This window comes from Chelonoidis abingdonii, chromosome 22 (assembly GCF_003597395.2).
Source record: "Chelonoidis abingdonii isolate Lonesome George chromosome 22, CheloAbing_2.0, whole genome shotgun sequence".
Taxonomy (NCBI): domain Eukaryota; kingdom Metazoa; phylum Chordata; order Testudines; family Testudinidae; genus Chelonoidis; species Chelonoidis abingdonii.
In genome coordinates, this window is record NC_133790.1 from 18,237,034 (window position 1) to 18,257,074 (window position 20,041).

General features: G+C 38.6%; 1 protein-coding gene across 3 annotated transcripts in view; it reads right to left on the bottom strand.

The window, feature by feature from the left end:
* Nucleotides 1–20,041, bottom strand: part of YPEL1 (yippee like 1) — a 40,750-nt gene that overhangs the window by 5,324 nt on the left and 15,385 nt on the right. For 2 of the 3 annotated variants that reach the window (XM_032776952.2, XM_032776934.2), the window contains exons 3-4: nt 2,165–2,208; nt 486–594 (exon numbers count right to left, since the gene is read on the bottom strand). In XM_032776952.2, coding sequence (XP_032632843.1) covers nt 486–594; nt 2,165–2,208 — 153 coding nt within the window. Of the gene's footprint in view, nt 1–485; nt 595–2,164; nt 2,209–16,889; nt 16,973–20,041 lie in introns of all 3 variants that reach the window. The other variant, XM_032776972.1, reaches the window with a different exon arrangement.

A 20,041-nucleotide genomic window follows, 5' to 3' on the forward strand; every position in this document is an offset into this window, starting at 1 on the left:
CTGTTTTCCAGAAGATTCTGAAATTCAGCTGAATCGAGTACATCCTTCAAGTGGAAAAATGCAAAGGTCACCTCAAAGAAGAATTTAACATTTTCACAGTGTGAAAACTGTAGCATGTTAGCAGTCTGGATTACTTTTCAATCACAAAATTGAGTTAATTATTGTGATTATTTGTAGCATAGTGTACAATATACTCACCATTTAACAACCTAGTTCATGCTTTGACTACATCACTGTGTTTTCTTAAAATGCCAGATAATTAAAGAAGAAAATAAAGAAATCTGAAAACTTGACATCCAAAGTTTTAATACCAAAATGTGTTTGGCACTTAAATTCCAAGATAATAGGATACAATAGATTAAGAGTCACGCATAACAATAACGAATGGTGCCTCAGTAGATTAAAGACAACTTCTGTGGACTGCTATATATATATATATATATGAATGTTTGATCAAGAAAGAAATTATTACATATATTACTTACATATTTCCATCCAAGAGTGGTTTTACAGTTTTCACAATAGATATCTGCTACAGCATGTAAACCTGTCAAAAGAACTCTCTCCTCTGCTGGACCACAGCCCACATTTACCCTATAACAAGGAACAGAAATAGTAGTATCTTAAGCTGCAAGACAGATCTTGCTTTTTGTTTGACAACATCCTACTTTTCTCCTGGAGATGAAATAATTCAAGCAAAATCTGAGACCAAGTCTCCAGGATATATATGCCACTATTTTTAGTCAAAAATTTGTGAAATTAAGTTCTAGGGTTATACTTAAAGAGGCAAGAAGAAAAAAGTGTAATCATTTTGTTTTTCATTTTCTACTGTAAAATGGTGTCATTTGTAGCATGAGTTAACTATCACTTACGTCATCAAGTAACATAAAACGAAGCATGATAAATGGGAAACTATTTAACAGTAGTTAAAACAATATATTAATAAGCGACAGATGGCTTATAACTTAGGCCCTGCCCATGCTGGGAATTAGCTGCTTTCAAACAGGGGTAAGCTCCACCAGTGCCAATTACAGTTTTCCTGTTCTACGCTAGGCATTTGTAACAACGGGACTACACTAATGTAGGAAAGGCTTTAGCAATATTTCTATGCTATAGACCATAGGTTAAAATACAATAATCACAGACAGTGAATATTAAAAATCAGTGGAAAGCCTCTTGCACATCTAGCTATGGAGTACTGCTCCAAAACAAAAAACTTTCCCAATCAAAAACATATACTTAAAATACTAGTCCAATAGTCATTCCAGGAAAATCAGGCAATACTTGGTTAAACCTGTTATACTACCCAGATCTGTAGTACTCTTGACTATGCTTGGCATCTCAATTCTACATGAAGTAACTACAGATAAAAGAATAAAGAAAAAGATATTTGTAAAAGGTAGAGTCACATCTTTCAATCTTCACCGTAATTACCTGATCTATAAAAATAAAACAGATACATCTGACTTGCATTCTACTTAGGAATTGCTTTGAGCAATTCAGCTAGTTAAAAATAGAGATGCAATTCAATGACAGCATATTACAAAATCTAAATTAGTTCACGATCTATAAAAGCAAGGTAACAAGCATGTATGTAGACTGCAATGTTAAGGGGCTACAGCAAACACTGGACTCTCTTGAGATATGTCTGGCTTTTTGCTTCTGACAAATCTGCAATTTTCAAGGCCAATACTCAAGCATTCTAAAGGTTAACCTGAAAAAATAATGGCTTTGCTTTGGGCTATAGTGATGATGTCCAGAGTAAAGTTACAGTAATGTAATTTACTTGAATTTCAACCCTTACCTAGTTTTCTGGAATAAAAGAGTTTAGTGTCACTTGCCTCAATTCAGTTAAAACTTTCAACTGCATCTGATTCTATTTCTAATTAAGAGTTAAATGTGACTAATGATAGGATTTCCTAAATAACTGTAAGGAAGACTCAGACTACAAGTTGCACAATAGTAACATTCTCCTGAGAAAGGCCAGTTATCCCAGTCACGCTTATCAACAGGATTGCCAGTATAAGGCTGTAGTCCATTAAGAAAAGAATTTGAAAGAGCAGATGAAAGTGTGACTGTTACTAATGTTGAGTATTTTGCCCATTTGAGGAACATACCAAAAGTTGATACTGCATAGGAAGTATGTAATTGTAGTCATACTTACACAGAATTAAAGAGGTAGGCTCTTCCCTGGCTTCCCTGAAAAGACTGTAAGAAAGAGAAAAATATAATCTTTAAAATAAAACAGTTTCAGAAGTGATGTGTTACAAATCATTGAAAATAATATAGTGTTGTCTTTAAAGAAATTAAGGTTCATACAGAAATTACTTTTATTGCACATGACAACTTTTAACCACATCTGTATGTAGTATGAAAATAATGGAAGATTTTGTACCAGCAAAGAATGAGGAAACAAATAAAAAAGCTATATCATAAAGGCTTCAATTTGAAAAACACAATTTTTTCTCCAAACTTCCCATTTTCCATCTTACTTTTTTTTAAAAATTGAAAGGGTGCATAATGGCTAGAAATCCCCTTAAATGTCCATAAAAATGCATTTAACCAAGTTCTATGGAGTGGGCCAAGTTACAATTTTTGTTAGAGTCCATAGACTGGCCTATGTCAGGGCCATATGCTACACTTGACCCAAAGGAAATGTCTCACTGATGTCAATGGGAGTTTCCCATCAAAAGTGTAGAATATGACCCTTAAAGGGTAGACAAGCCCAGCAGAAGCATGTTTCCTTCCCCAGTCATTCCGGAGTAGGGACTGTCAGAGGCTGAGCTCACACACTGATCCAGAAAAGAAACAACATAGCAGTATTCTGCCACTTAGGCCTTGTCTGCCCTAGAGAAATTTATCAGGCTAATCTCCATGTTATTCCCCAAGCATGCCTGTCACAGAGGAAATTCCTTCATAAAAACTATGTTAAGATTGAATGGTTAAGCACTCAAAAGTCTAAAATTATCAGAATTAAGGTTGCATGCACAACCCTTAACTTTGTCCCCTCGTGCGCAGGCATTACAATTCAGTTTTCGTTATGGAGTTACATGCCATTTCTCAATCATCATGCGATTTTGCAGTTTTTTCTACAGCCTTGTAAAGTACCTTACATGATACACACACACACTTCATTGTTTCCTTTTGATATATAAAGTAGTAGACTACACTGTACATTTGTATATCTGTTTGTAGGGAAAAAAACGTATGCAACATTGTATTATTTGAGAAACAGTATAAAACCCTACAAAGATTGTAGACGCACTAAGAGGCATGCAAACTTAACAGGTTTTTGGATGTAATATATATTAGATACAGCTTTATGGTCAGGTCACCTACTACTGAAATGCAGCCACGCTGGTCAAAGAATGAGAGAGTGAGTATAACAGCTACAGCAACACTATTGCTCTGTTTAGATAAGAAACTGAAGACTATCATATCCAAATGAAAATACAGAGGGAATTTAGAATTGAGACTGTAATTATCCAGGTTGGATGTTATTATCCCCATGTCCTGACCAAATTCCATTTTCTTGGGAAAAGGGCCACAACGACTACCGTACTCAGGATCTTGATTTTAAATCTCATAAAAAAACAGTACTTCCAAAAGTACAGTGCACACATTCCTCTGATACTACTGTGGGGCATCTGTTCAGCACTCATTCTGTATCACCAGCACAACTTTCTGGGTACTCTGTGTTTTCTTGGGGGTCTAGCCAAAAAACAACCAACCCATCTCACCACTTTCTATTTCAAATGCAGAAATAATTCTTTGACCTTGTCTTTGCTCATATAAACCCATAGCACATAACACATACCAAATTCACCCCCGCCCACTAACTTCAACAATATTCCATATACAATTCCTATCCCTATCCCTCCAAGCAGGAAAAGAGAGAAAGAAGGAAAGAACCACATGACAGATGTTATTCAGATCACTTATTACACTTTGGGATAGTGCTCAGATACCATGGCGCTAATGCACTATAAAAACTTGAATAGAATAGATCCAACACTATATAGTTCACAAAATTACAGCCCAAGATGGTATGGCTACAATCATCTCCCCCCCGCCAACCCCGCCCCCCCAAACATTCTCATGAAAGGTTTTACCTGAAAACTTGAGTACTTTTTATTATTCCTTGAAAACTGTTTTATGGCAACCCAACATTCAATGTACAATGAAAGTATTCAAAATGCTCAGATGGAAATGTGTTTCTCCACTTTTTAAAATTTCTAATTCAATTACGTTATCAGGTATTATGGGCCATCTTGAGAAATATGGATAGGGATAAATATTGTGAATGGTAGAGATTTCATTAGTTATTGAAGCAAGCTGGATATTCTTGTTAAATTATTCTCATTTTCCCTTACATATATTACTTCAAAAGAAAATGAATCATAATTATGCAGAAGAGGCAGTGCAATCTGTTTGTAGATTAAGCGAGGGATTTTTAAGAATACTCAGCACTGACTTAACTCTGCTCTGACTGAATCAATGGTAAAAAAACTTCCACTAAACTCAGTGAGAGCAGAATTAGGTCAGAGTACTTTTGAAAAATCCCACTGTAAATATTTTCTTTGAAAGACTACATTCATGTAGATATAATATATAAAGGGACTTCCCATTACACAGGATCTTTTCACAGAAATTTGCAGTACAGATTTTTTACTTTTTATAACCTGAAACCATTTGAATTATAGGCATAATTGACACAATGTCTCCCAGCCCCTCCTCCAACCCTAATAACGCATAGCATTTCCTGTATCATTAAGGCTTAAGACAGAGTTTGTCATGAAAGATCTAAATGATGTGCGGTAACTTTAAGACACTTTTTCCTTACAAATTGTTATGCACTCGATCTAAAGTTGTCACCTCTCTATACTGCGAAAGAGAAGAAGCCAATGACTAAGTCAACGTAGTATATGTATGTTACAGAGTCTGAAGGACACAAAGCATTGATACTAATATCAGCTTTGAAATAATCATGTCTCATACACCCGGTTAAAATACAGTTAGCAAACTAGGGTGCCAGTCAAAGGAAAAGGTAAATGTGAATTACATCATTTTGGCCAGGAATGGCCAGTGATTTGGGATGCAATTGTGGCCACCTAGCAATATGAAAGGAGAAATCTGCCACTTTGGAACACTGGACAGTAGGCAGGAGGCCTGTTTATACCTGCTCCCATGGTTGCAGGGACAGATTACAGAGCACATTAGAGAGGCAAGGATGAGAAGCCATGTCAGAAAACAATCCAAACTGAAGTAGATGTAAAACTAATCACCACAAAATACTGAAAGCAAATTAAATTTTAAAAATGCTGTTTTATAATATAAGGTGACTTTGGTAACAAAGATTTGCTTACAAAACAAAAATCCTCTTTTCCTTAGCAACTTTTTGCCATTTATTTAGATTTATACTGTCAATCAAAAGGAGCACCAAAGCAACTCTTTTTAAAAACATACACTACATACAAGGAATAAAAAGACTCATTTTATACCAGAACACACATAGCAAAGATATGTTCCTCCCCACTAGCCAGCATCACAAATCTCACCACTCCCCGCCAGAGGGAGAGAGGATGGGCCTTGGAGCACACAATGAAGGTTAGCAAACTCAAACCATTACATACCATGGGGAGGAGTGTTCCAAAAAGGTCTGGGGGGCCTAACAGAGCTCTCCCTCTTTTATACCAATTGGACTCCAACTTACTAGGTACCTCTGCTGACCACACCTACAGCAGTATAGAAACAGAGAGGGGTGGCCTCTTTGTAATGGGGCATGATGGTCCCAGGCCACTCAGAGCTTTTTAAGTTAAAACCAATACCCTTCAACACAGAAACAAAAAGTAATTAGTGAAGATAAAAGAGTATAATGTATTCACAAAAAAGAAACAATGCTTAAGAAATGGTTGCCAAATACTGTACCAGCCCTATTTAAAGTGCATTCCAGTACTCCAGTCCTAAGGTGACAGAAAGCATGGATAATAGTGGCAAGATCCACATCCAAAAAAACAAACAAACAAACAGTCATAAGCCCAGCTGTAAGTAGATTTAAAAAAAAATAACTATCTGGCTATTGCTGCTGTTTGATCTTCTAGAAGCAGCTGCAAGTCTAACACCAAGTCAACCCACAGCAGTCACAAAGCCTTAGTCTGAGGGGGAAGACTATTATAAATCACACCATGCAAAATAGTAATTTTAAAATTACCATGAAAACTTTTAAGAGCTAAGTACATTTCAAAAAAATTCTCACATTAAAAAGGGAAAGGATTGCATGCATTTTCCATCATTTTAAAAATTGCAGTTGTGCTTACAATTTTGTGATTTACAATTGTGTGGAAAGTTCAACAAGAAATGCACAATGGATAATAATTCTTTAGAAGGGTAGCTTTGTCTTTTAAAATTAGTTATTTTCTTTGCTTCCCCATAGTTGCCACTGTACTCTAACACACATAAGTACCACCTCAAGACATTGGAATATTTAACCTTATTGATGCAGCACTGATACTAAGATGCTCTACCTCTGTACTTAGCTTCACAGTGAAACTGACTAGAAAGGTTGTATGATTTGAGTCATTCTGATCACACCTCCTCCCATTCCTGGCTGTCTCTTCAGCATTCATGCATGTTTTAATATCCCCTATCCTTCAAAAATGACCCTTGACTTCAGTAAGGACAGTCCTGTCTCCCATCAGTAAGCTTCTTGAATCATGTGTACAACTGTTGCTTCTACTTCTCTGCTGGATTCTGTTTCTACTTAGCTTTCATTCTTTATGCATCATCAAAAAACTGTCCTCACCAAGGCCTCCAATGACTCACCATAGCCACATTTCAGGACCTTTTCTCTAACCGCCATGATCTTTTCACCTTCTTTAACAGGTTGCCTCATTCCCTCATCAACTCTCTTCCTCCCTGGTTCCTTTCTTCCCTCCAACCCCACTGTATTTCAGTGGTCCCTCTTCCTTCCATCTCCATCAATGTTTCTCAAGGCTGTATCTTTGGTCCCTTTCTCTTTTCCTTGTAATCTAATGGCAGAACTTCTATTATCACCATTTTAGTCTGTTTCCAAAAATCACCTCTTAATTATCACCTACTGTATTTCTGACATAGGATGCTGTATTGCTCTGTCACAGCTTAAGCTCAATATGGTGAAAACTAAGCTCTGCATCTTTCCTCTCAGAAACTTTATTATTCCTTCCTTCACGCTGCTCCCTGTACCTTGCACTCATTTCTGTACCAGTCATCTCACATGTCATTCTAATCACAAAAGAAATGAGTTTTTAAAGAGAGAAGTCCACACACATTAATCCATGATGGTAAAACATGGTAAGTGGTTTGGGTTTTTTGGGGGGTGTTCTAGTTAGCCCCATCTTCCAAATCTTCTAATACATTTGTACTGGATATGTCTAGGCTAGATTTCTCAAGGCAGGACCATGTCCCCCTTCCTCTTAGATATGAGGGTGAGGCACAACTGACAGCAAGAGGGTGGATGGCAGCATAGCCATACTGGCCATGCTGAGGGCAGGCATCCCCAGAGATGCTCCCCAAAGTTTAATGAGTGTTCTGGTGTTGGGACTCTATTACCACAGAGATTCTCAGACTCTTTAATTTGAAGTAGCCTCTACCCTCCATTATGCAAAAACCCTCTGTGTGGTAGTGATAACTCAGAAGTTTTTGAGCCTCTTCATTTTTCTATAGGAGGGGACCTAGGCATAATCTCCAACTGTGGGTTTCATAAATTCTGCTAATTTATCCTATATACTCAATCATGTGTCAGTCATTTTAAGGCTAAATTTCATAAGACTTTAGGAAGAAAGGTACAACTTATCTACTTAAGTATTATTGCATCAAAGTCAAACAAATAAACTAACGCTTGTATTTAAAGAATCTTCATTTATTGATAATATCTAGCACTTACATTGCATTACAGCTTCAAAACAGCATGCAAACATTATGTAATTAAGCTTCACAATACCATGTTTGGCAGGTAAGACATTATTTTATGGGTGAGGAAAGAGATTTCATTACTTACCCAAGCCACTCAGAAAGACAATGGCAAAGCTGGGATTGAAACACATCAAATTACTAACTTCTAGTTCCATGGCAAATTAACTAAACTAGATCATCTTTTCCATAAAACAGATTTTGCCGAAATTATTTTAAAAAATAACTAATCTAGATTTAAACTGAAGGGGTGAAACAAGCAATTTTATATAAATGTTATTCAGGAAATTTTACCTATTCAGGAACTCACTCTTAAAATTCCTTCTCTTTTCTTTCCTCCTTATAGCAGAGAAGTTCAGACAACTGAGATAAGCAGTTGCCAACCTCTTCATCCTATGGAAGCTGTCTTTCTGCCATCACCCTCAACCTGACTGCAATTAGGCCCTTTTCCCAGATGATGTAGCAGCTTTCTTGAGATCAAGACATGGCAACATTATGAACTACCAACGTGGAGTGCTGTACCACAGACATAACTTGATTCTTGATGTTTGACTAGTTTTTAATACCCGAAGAATGGGAGTTCCATGGTCCCTTAAAAGAGGAACTATCTTACAATTGATTTATTTCCCAAAAGTAACAGACTCAAACTACCATATATTTAAGAAATATTCTGCTACAAAACTGTAAGCCCCATCAAAGTACTTTGATATATTTTGAAAGCAGAGTTCCAGAAAATGAAGTTTACTTACCTATAACTGGAGTTCATCGAAAAGGATTCTGCATATTCCCACTCATTGGATGTGCCAGAACATGCAGCTCTGACAGTAACATTTTCTCACAGCAATGCCTATGGGAGCACTCATGTGCCCCTCCCTACTCTCCCTTCTCCCTGAAAATTGTGATGGCAAGGTTATAAAAAGGGGTGTGTGGCACTCCTGGTTGCTTCTGTTCCTTCCACTTTTTTCTCAGGCCTAAGATTTCATTAGGACTATGAGGAAGAAGGGAAGATGGGGTGGGAGCATGAATGTGCAGAGTCCATCTTGACAAATTCTGATTATAGGTAAGTACCTTCTTCCTTTTGTTTACTGCCACTCATGGGATAGTTTGATAAGCAGTACCTCATGTAAAGAAGGTACAGCTCAGAGTCCTGATTAAGATTTGAATTATTGCTCTAGCAAACTAAGGGCTTGATTTGGACACTAGGTATAGAGAGTAGTATTTTGTAAATGTGCGTATAGAGGTCCAAGTAGCAGCTCTACAGACTTCTAAAATAGGAAAATGTTTAAAGTAGGCTTGTCAAGCGATCAAAAAATTGTGATTAATCATGCTATTAAACAATAATAGAATACCATTTATTTACATATTTTGGATGTTTTCTACATTTTCAATTATAGTTATTTCAATAACAGAATACAAAAGTGTAGTGCTCACTTTACATTTATTTTTTATTATAAATATTTGAACTGTAAAAATGGAAATAGTATTTTCCAGTTCACCTAATACAAGTACTATAGTGCAATCTCTTTATAATGAAAGTTGAACTTACAAATGTAGAATTATGTACAAAAATAACTGAATTCAAAATAAAACAAGGTAAAACTTTAGAGCCTACAAATTCACTCAGTCCTACTTCTTGTTCAGCCAATCGCTCAGACAAACAAGTTTGTTTGCATTTACAGGAGATAGATAATGCTTTCCGCTTCTTGTTTACAATGTCACCTGAAAGTGAGAATAGGTGTTCGCATGGCACTGTTGTAGCTGGTGTCTCAAGATATTTATGTGCCAGATGCGCTAAATATTTGTATGCTTTAACCACCATTCCAGAGGACATACATCAATGCTGATGACAGGCTTTGCTCAATAACAATCCAAAGCAGTGTGGATCAACACATGTTCATTTCTTTTCATCTGGGTAAGATGCCACCAGCATTTTCTTGTATGATTGCTCGGGTTTTGTAGTTTCCGCACTGGAGTCTTGCTCGTTTAAGACTTCTGAAAGCATGCTCCACACCTCATCCCTCTCAGATATTGGAAGGCACTTCAGATTCTAAAACCTTGGGCTGAGTGATGTAGCTATCTTCAGAAATCTCACATTGGTACCTTCTTCGCATTTTGTCAAATCTGCAGTGAAAATGTTCTTAAAACGGACATGTGCTGGGTCATCATCTCAGACTACTGTAACATGAAATATATGGCAGAATGTGGGTAAAACAGAGCAGGAGACATACAATTCTCCCCCAAGGAGTTCAGTCACAAATTTAATTAATCATCAGCATGGAAGCATGTCTTCTGGAATGATGACCAAAGCATGAAGGGGCATACAAATGTTTAGCATATCTGGCATGCAAATACCTTGCAATATCGGCTACAAAAGTGCCATGCAAATGCTTGTTCTCACTTTCAGGTGACACTGTAAATAAGAAGCAGGCAGCATTATCTTCCGTAAACAAACTTGTTTGTCTTAGCAATTGGCTGAACAAGAAATAGGACTGAGTGGACATTTTTTTTGAGTTAACCGCGTGAGTTAACTGATTAATTGACAGCCCTAGTCTAAAGACATGCTGTGGAGTTGCCATTGATATAACAGAGCATGACTTAACCCCTACAGGTTGTGGAATAAATGCTACTTTATCTAGAGAGTGTCTGTGCAGTGACTGTAAGTCCCTTATAGTTGTCTGCATATGAAATAGAGAGATTAGGAGACTTGCAACATTCCTTGGTTTTGTTAGGACAGTGAGTGAGCCAAATCTCCTTTAACATTCAAAGTATGCAGCTTTGACTCATCCGTAAGAGCATGAGGTCTTGGGAAAATACTTGTAGATTAATAGTTTGATTAAGATGAAGTCAGATACCATCCTGGGGAGGAATCTAGGATTAGGATGAAGCAGTACTTTATATTTGTGAAAGACATTGAATGAAGGATTAGCCATGAAGCATGTAGTTCAGTCATTCATCTAGCCCACACGATGACTATGATGAAAGCAGTTTTAATAGACAGATGAAAAAAAGAACACTCTCAAAGAGAGATTTCATTAGCTCCATAAAGGACTAAATTGAGATCTTATGATGGTACGGAACCCTTTATCAGAGGATACATATTGACAAGTCCTTTCATAAATTTCTTTCCGGTATCATGCACAAAGACTTAACTTATTTACCAATGCATGGTGGGCAGCAACAGCTGCTAGGTAGATTTTCAAAGAGGATATAGACATTTCTAATAGCTTTAACTGAAGTAAGTATTCAAGAATAGACTGAACTGGTACAAATGGTGGATCTATAAATGTATCACTTGCCCACTTTACAAGGCCTACTCCATTTGAGATTGTAGCACTTTCGAGATTTATTGTAGAAAACAGTCAACAATATTTGCTGCACTTTTAATAGGCAAGACTTCAAGATTATGTCCAGATACCCCCACACAGCGAAGAGCTTGTCTAACACTGATTTCTTTAATGACCATTCATTCAGCTCTATTACATCCCTGCTATAAGGATCCGGGCTATGGAGCATGGGTTGAGGGTGGGATCTGAGTTGCAGGGGACTCAGTGTAGTCTGAGTTCAGTCTAGAGGGTCAAGACCAGAAGAAGCAGCCCATACTGTCATGCCAGAGGATCAGGTTGGAGTCAAGGGCTCCAATCCGATGCAGCTCATTGACAAATTAGTCAGCCAAGGTAGGGTTAGTGGAATAGAGGCCAGGAGAGGTGTCAGGAGCAGAGTGGGGGCTAGGAAACCATGAACTGGGACCAGGAGCAAGGCAAGGTACCAGGAGCAAGGCAGCAGGGTCTGTTTCTAGCGGCAAGCTGGGGATCTGCCTAACTGCACAGACAGCTTCCAGGTGATTTCCCTAGGCTCTAAATACAGTAGAACCTCAGAGTTACGGACACCTCAGGAATGAAAGTTGTTCGTCACTCTGAACAAGTCATTATGGGATGCTCCTCAGGGCAGACTGCTCAGAGCTGGACTAACAGCTGTGCCAGCAAACTTTAGTATCTTCCCCTCCTCCCTATCTGTGCCTGCCTAGCAAGTGGGGATGGGGACAGGCAGCTGGTTCTAGCCCCCTGGCTGGAAGGGTGATGAGTGAGGCATCCTGGGACATTGTGGTGTCAGTCGGCACACAGTGCAGGCTATAGCCCTTTAAAACTGAGCCACCCCTCCAGAGCGCAGTATATAGGCAGGAGCTCAAGCTCTGGCTCCAGCAGCTCACACTCCAGGCCAGGTTCCAGTAGCAGTTCCCGCCCCAGCACTGGCAGCTTCCTTGCAGCGTCAACAGCTGGGCTGGAGAAGCTTCTTTCCAGGACTCGGACTATCCCCTTGCCAGTGCAGGAAAGTGGCATAGACCCCAGTGCTGCTCCTGCTCTGCCTGCTCAGGGGCTCACAGCTGTGCCTATGAACTTCAGCATCTTCACCTCCTACCTGTAAGTGACTGCCCCACGCATGGCAAGTAGGGGGCGGGGAGTGAGGATAGGCAGCTCAGATGTGCCTACCTTTAAGATGCAATACGGGTAAAGTACAGTACTTGCTGGTTTGGAGGTTTTGTTTGTTTTTTTTTTGTCTCTGCTGCTGCCTGATTGCCATGTGTCCAGTTGACCGGTCAGTCCGTAATTCTGGTGTTCATATCTTTGAGGTTCTACTGTAGTGTGAATGGGTTAATCAACATATTCATAAATGATCTGGAAAAAGGGGTAAAACAGTAAGAGGGCAAAATCAGCAGATGATACAAAAACTACATGACAGCAGTCAAAAAAGCAAACAGAATGTTAGGAAACATTAAGAAAGGGGTAGATAAGACAGAAAATATCATATTGCATCTATATAAATCCATGGTACACCCACATCTTGAATACTACATGCAGATGTGGTTGCCCCATCTTAAAAGAGATATATTGGAATTGGAAGTTTCAGAAAAGGGCAACAAAAATGATTAGGGGTATGGAACACTTGCCATATCAGGCGAGATTAATAAGACTGGAACTTTTCAGCTTGGAAAAGAGATGACTAAGGTGGGATATGACAGAGGACTATAAAATCACAACTGGTACGGAGAAAGTAAATAAGGAAGTGTTATTTATGCTTTCTAGGGGGTCACCAAATGAAATGAATAGGCAGCAGGTTTAAATCAAACAAAAGGATGTATTTTTTCCACACAATGCACAGTCAATCTGTGGAACTCCTTGCCAGAGTTTGTTATAGAGTGGGTGGGTGAGATTCTGTGGCCTGCATTGTGCAGGAGGTCAGACTAGATGATCATAATGGTCCGTTCTGACTTTAAAGTCTATGAGTCTATGTTGTGAAGGCCAAGATAAGAGGGTTAAAAAAAAGAACTAGGTAAATTCATGGAGGATAGCTCCATCAATAGCTATTAGCCAAGATGGGCAAGGATGGTGTCCCTAGCCTCTGTTTGCCAGAAGCTGGGAGTGGATGACAGGGGTTGGATCACTTGATGATTATCTGTTCTGTTCATTCCCTCTGGGGCACCTGATATTGGCCACTGTCAGAAGACAGGATACTGGGCTAGATGGACCTTTGGTCTGACCCAGTATGGCTCTTCTTATGTAATCAGGGAATGCAGTAGGGACCAGCTCATTATGGTCTCCATGGGTAGGACATCCAGCAGTGCTTGAGCACACAAGGGGCACAGACCATTGTTCCTCATTTCACCAGGGCTATCAAGTGGCAATGTGGACCCAGGCTCCAGACCTATGGATCCTCATGATTGCTCAGTTGGCCCACCAGGCTGTTGTCTCAGGCACAGCTAGGAAGGGTCAATCTCTCCCTGTTTGTTCATGTAACATATTGCCCTTATATTGTCTATGAAGATCTGTACTGCCTTATTTTGGATCTGAGGTAGAAAAGATTTGAGGGCACAATAGATTGCTTTCAATTCAAAGATATTTATATGCAGTATCTTTTCCTGAGAATTCCAAGGGCTGGCTACAGTTGTTAATTTGCTGAAATATGCTGCTGTCCCTGGTTGGAAGCATCTGAGGCAATTTTCCAATGGAGATGGTGGGTAAAGCTACCCCTCTTAGAATGTTGCATGAGTCCACCATGTCACGTCAAGAACAGAAATATCTTTTATGGGATGGTCAATCATGTATATATGCTGTCTGCATTTGGTCTGTAATTTAATGCTGCATTTGGTCTGTAATTTATTGTTAAAGACTTCTCATCCTGAGCTGAGAACGAAAAGTTATAAGTGATTGAAGCCAAAAGTCCCGTGAGAACTGTAAATAAAATAAATAAATACATACATACATACATACATCTTTTTTTCAGAGTAGGATTCTGGTGATGCACTGCTATAATGCATTGAAGCTTCAGAAATCTGTTTTCTGGCAGAAAGGCTCTGCCTACCCTAGAACTGATCCTAGAAAGTGAATCCTTTGAGTAGGCAGCATTTTTTTTTAAAAAAGCTATTAACATCTTGAGGAAGGAACAGGTATAAGCTATGTCCTTGGAAAGGCCTCCTTTTGATTAGGCTTTGATCAGCCAGTTGTCTAAATAAGCGTAAATGGATATACCCTGGCATCTTAAATGAGCTGCTACTATGGCTAGAAACTTTGTAAATATCCAGGGAGCAGCAAATAGGTCAAAAGGTAAGACTTTGTACTGGAATTGGTCTTGTTCAATCAGAAAATGAAGGTGCTTGTGGTGTCTGGGTCTGAAGGAAATATGGAAGTATGCAACTTTCAGCTCACAAGCTGAAAACAATCTTGGGTATTTTGCAAAAGTATAATGGATAGTAGTATTAACATGCAGAATTGGAACTTTCTGATAAAGAAAATGTGGTTCTATAGATCTAATATGGGATAAAGCCCTACATTTTACTCCAAATATTTTCTGATATGTAAGAAAGAACTTTGACCTCTGAATTCCCTTGGCACCTTCTCTATTCGTCCTGCTTCCAAAAGGGAGTGAACCTCCAATCTTAAAAAGGTTTTGTGAGAGGGGAAGGAGGAGAATTAAGTGGAGTTGGGAATTGAATTGAATGACATATCCATCTTTTATTAGCACCAGAATCTATTTGTCTGATGTGCTGCAACGCCAAGCATTGACAAAGTGGGAAAGGTGGCTGACATTCAATCCTGAAGACTAAGCTGAAAGTTCCTTCCCTTTCATTCTGGGTTTAAAATACTTTCGCCTCCTTTGTCGCTGTGAAGAAGGTGGTTACTGTTGTTGAAACTCATGCCTTTGGGAAAAGTGAGACAAGGAAGCAGAAGGGTCTATTATGATACCAAAAGCCAGATCCTGAGGTCCTTCTTCTTGCAGGTTGGGAGACACCTAATGATCTTGCATCTTTAGTTTCCTTTAACGTTTCATCTGTTTTATTACTAAACAAGCCATCACCATTAGAAGGGTGATGGACAAGAGGTGCACCTCTTGAAATCAGGTCTTTTAGCTATCATAACCACCACGGATCTGGGGAGCGGAACCAACGATATGAACTAAAATATGAAATTGAACTTTTAGAAACAAACAAGAAACAGAGTAACTAACCTTAACACCAGAACTGGCACCTAATAATATTAAGCTATGGCAATGGCTCTCTCTTACAGAGAAGATCTAGATCTGATGGATCTAGTCAGGTTTATGGCCATCTGCTGCTGCTGTTGGAAAGAAATGAGGTAGCTGGAGTACCAAGCCCTCTTTTATAGCCTCACATTAAGAATATTCAGGATCTGAGGGGTAAAGTGTGGGAGAGGCCAACAATACACCAACAAGCATTGGTACAAGATGGTTCCATCATCACAACTGCACCTCCCAGCACATCCCATGAGTGGGAATATGCAGAGGACACTCAAAGAGCAGCTTATTTCAGCATTGAAGCTGCAGATAAATTACAACTTTAGCAATTAGCGTGTTTGCTCACAGATAGTAATTTCATTATGCATAACACCATTAATTTTATTCTCTATTGTGTTATCTTTTTTCATGTTTCTATTTCAAACAATTTTACAGACTGGGAAGCGGAGGTGGAGGGAATTTAAGTAACTTGCCCAAGGACTGGGAGAGAGAAATGACACTTCAGTGGCAGAACTAAATCTATAACTGTAAAATGACTAATCTCCAGCATTAATCAGTATATAAACCTCACTCTATGGAGAATATTGTATCAGTGCACTGCAAACATATAGTCCATAATGCTTGTTCAGCACTTTCAAGATGTTAAGTACCAAACATGTGCTATTATAAGCAACTACAGTACCTCATGTTCAGAATGGTCATGTTGGCATGCTTAGCTTCTGATTTATTCAGAAAAGATGGATTACAAGTGTCAGGAATAGACAGGAGCAGAGATTCATGATAAAGTGTGCCATCAATTATGAGATAGTACTCAAAATCCAGCCTAAGTAGTAAGATATTTACTTTGCAGCTGGGAAGCTGTTTTTATTTAAACATTGCTGAAGGTTACACTGCAAACGTATTGCAGCTCTGCTTTCTCATAGTCCTAGACAGTGACAACCAAAGTTATAGTTAGAGTACATCCAAAGGAGACTGTGGAATACCCGTTACTGTAAGTTTTTAAGAGCAAGTTAGATAAACATCTATCCTAGATGGTCCGGGTGTACTTGGTCCTGGCCCAGTGCAGGGGGGTGGACTAGATGGCCCATGGATCACTCTAGACCTTCATTTCTATGATTCTATACTTCCAAAGCTTTTTCATGTTTTCCAGAAAGTCAATAAGAGTCCATTTCTACACAGTAACTCCATTCAGTTCCCTCTCTCTTCCTGTTTCATAGCATTGGGGAGGGTCTAAGATATGTCCATTAAAAACAAATGTTCAGTCAACAGTAAGATTTTTTAAATATATTTAGTAAGCCTATTACAGTCTATGATAACTACTTGTTGTAGCCATGTCATACAACTGTTAAGTACTGCACTACATAGTCAGTATGTTATAAAGCAGTTCTAAATGTTTTAAAAGGGTAGATACATACCTGCAAGTGAAGCTCTTTGAATGCAGAATTAGGTATGAGATGCACTCCTAAATCACATGACCTCTGTTGTAGCATCAGGTTAACTATTTTTGCCCAGGAGAAAAGGAAATTGCAGTTAAGCAAACAATTCTATGTACACCCTTCAAGGCAACCAGGTGGTTTTATCCTGATGCAAAAAGCATATCAGGCTGGTTATTGCTCCACAGACAACACACACTAGACTAGGTCATGTGACTAGAGAGTGTGGCTGCACAGAAAATGACTTTAGTGGAATGAAAGAGGTCTACCACGTCCTACCAAGGACTACTGCAGGCATTATGAACAATTCTGAAGTTTGACAGAGGAAGTCATTAAACATAGTGGCACTATCTGATAACAGCATACTGTTGTTAGTTATTCATAAGTACATATTCCTCATTTGTTACGCAGAATTGTAAAGAACAGTCAGATAAGAAATGCAAAATGTTAATCTACCACATTATTTTAGATGGTGATCAACTAAACTAGGCGGAGTCAATGTTCTGATACATTTCCAAAGAAAAAGCATGTGTTGCAAGAAATGAAACTTGAAAATTCAGTGGGTGGTACTCTTCCCTTTCAGTCAGTACTGGACCAATAGCTGACTGATCCTGCAAGCAATACCTTCTGGATAAGCTGTAAAACAGAGGTCTTTTATCACTTTTGGATATCAAAGATTCCTTGGCACTTCACAGAAGCAGTGACAACTACTCAGAGGATTAAGAGTATTAACGGAAAAAGAGAGGGAAAAGGAAAATTTGTCATACTGGTTAATTTCTTCTCTTATAAAGATTAGTTGCTAGTTCTCCCTAGATATAGCTCTTTCCTCACACTATATGGAGGCAACTGGAGATAGCTCTGTTCTAGCTGCTTACCAGGGCAGAATCACCAAAGGACTTCATACCAAATGGATATACTCCAAAGATTAAATGATTGCTTAAAAAAATAGAACAGTAGATGGAATTACACCCAAAACTAAAAAAGTCTAATGAAAGTTGAATTTGCAAAACTTAATTTTAGAAGAAGTCCACCCTTAAAAACTATCAGTGTACACAGGGTTGGTGGGCATTATTTCTAGAAGTAGGCAAATTGATAGGAAAGACAAAATTATCTTCTTAGGCTAAAACATGTTGGGGTCTTCAGAATTAGCTATGACAACTCTCCCATGACACTTCAAACAAAAAAATCCTTGAAGAAATCAATCAAAGATTAATTTGAGGATTTAAAGTCATGCTTCTGACAAACAGAAGTCTCTCTTTCCTCACAAAAAGGTGCATCTGGGGCAGAAGATTCCAGTTTAGAATGGTGTGAATGGAGCCCTTTATGGATTTTTTCAGGAGGCGCAGATGTCTTTTCAGCCCACAAGGTGACCAATTATCTTTTAGAATATTCCTTATGCCATAAAGGAGGGGAGAGATAAACTTCTGAGTTTGGAACATTTTAGAATGTCACAATTACTTTGTAATAGTCGACTTGGGAAAATTCTCCTCCCACCCCCACCAGCCAAAATGCAAAGGATGAAGAAAGCAGCCTTTCTAAATAACTTAGGATAAAACTGTTTTGCTGACATCTAGTTTCTGCCAAGACTTCTCCTTCTCATAAACCATAGTAGGGCAGAAATACTAATTCCTTGGAAGAACTGAATTCTGCATTCACGTTGGGATAAAATCCAAGGGTCCTATTTTCTCAACAGAAGATGCAAGTAACTTCCACTGAAGTAAATTAAATGTGTACTGATTCCTGGAAATGTACATATCATTGTCTTGTCGTTGTATCTTATGCAACAATGATGTTCAAACAACTGCAAGAGCAAAGCATACCTGAGCAAAGAGAATCATAAAGGGCAGTTTGGATAGTCAGAAGATAAAGTAAAACTGAGCTGATCAGCTCAAATTGATACAATTAGGAGGATTAACAACAAAAATTAAGCTTCCAAGAAGAGTATACAAAAAAGCTTTTGAGGCTTTTATACTTAGTCTTTCAGCAATGCTTCACATGGGGATCTTTGCTTAACTTTGCTGGTCTTAAACAGAAAAGGAAAATATTCAACCAGCAGAAGCAGTATTGAGAGCCCATTTGAATCATGTAAAATTATCAGCTTGATAATTGATCTGAGAGCAATCAGGCATATCTTTATGGCAGAAAAACAAACATCTCCAAATCTTAGTATACTCTGGCATTGCAGATGATTTTCTAGAAACAAAGGTATTGTCTATTATGTAATCAGAATAATCTTGCTTTTCTACCCCCCACTCTCTCTTTCAACAACCATGCAGCCATCTTGAGAAAGAGTAGGTTCTGATGGAGTACTAGGTCTTCCATGAGTAGATTTAATCTGTCAGTCATCCTGAATAGCTTTACCACAAAAAGTCCTATTTTCTCAGAGAGCCTTATCTTTAAGCAAGTGGAAATCTATTGTTACCCTCGGTCCCTTCTTCCTGGATGAATGAAAAAGCATACAGAAGTTGACATGACCTTTTCAGTGATAACTTGTCCTTAAGAAACTCATCACATTTTCATTTGAATCAAACAAGTCTACCTACGGTTTCTCCTACAGAATATCTATCTGATTTAATAGTGGTCTGTTGGGACATTTCCCTTACATTATAGTCCTCAACCAGTCTACTATGTTGGTCTTCCCTTACATGTGTACTGCCCTTATGGATGAATTTTATTTCTGCCTATTTAATTAGAAAACTTGCCACTTTCAGCAGAGAAATGCTCTAAGGCCAGATCCTCAAAGCTATTTAGGGTCTTAACTTCTGCTGAATTCAGTGGGAGTTAGGAGTCTAAATACCTTGAGGATCTAGGGCCAAATGCTTCTTACTGGACAATATATCCAGTGTTGTATGTGAATGGACTTAGGAAATAGGCACTTGCTATCTTCTGGACATCTCTTTCAATGAGCTTCCTCACCCTATAGGAATGCACTGGCTGAGCTAATGATCCTTGCTTCAGTCTACAACAGAACTCTTTAGAATACTCCCCTTATGTATTTCCAAGAGATTGAATAGATGACCTGTTATATAATAGCAACAGTTTATGAAAGGTCCAAGAAATTATCGATAGCCCCATGATGATCACTCCCAGAAGCCTTATGAAAAGGTCAAATCAAGGCTCTAGGAGACTGACTG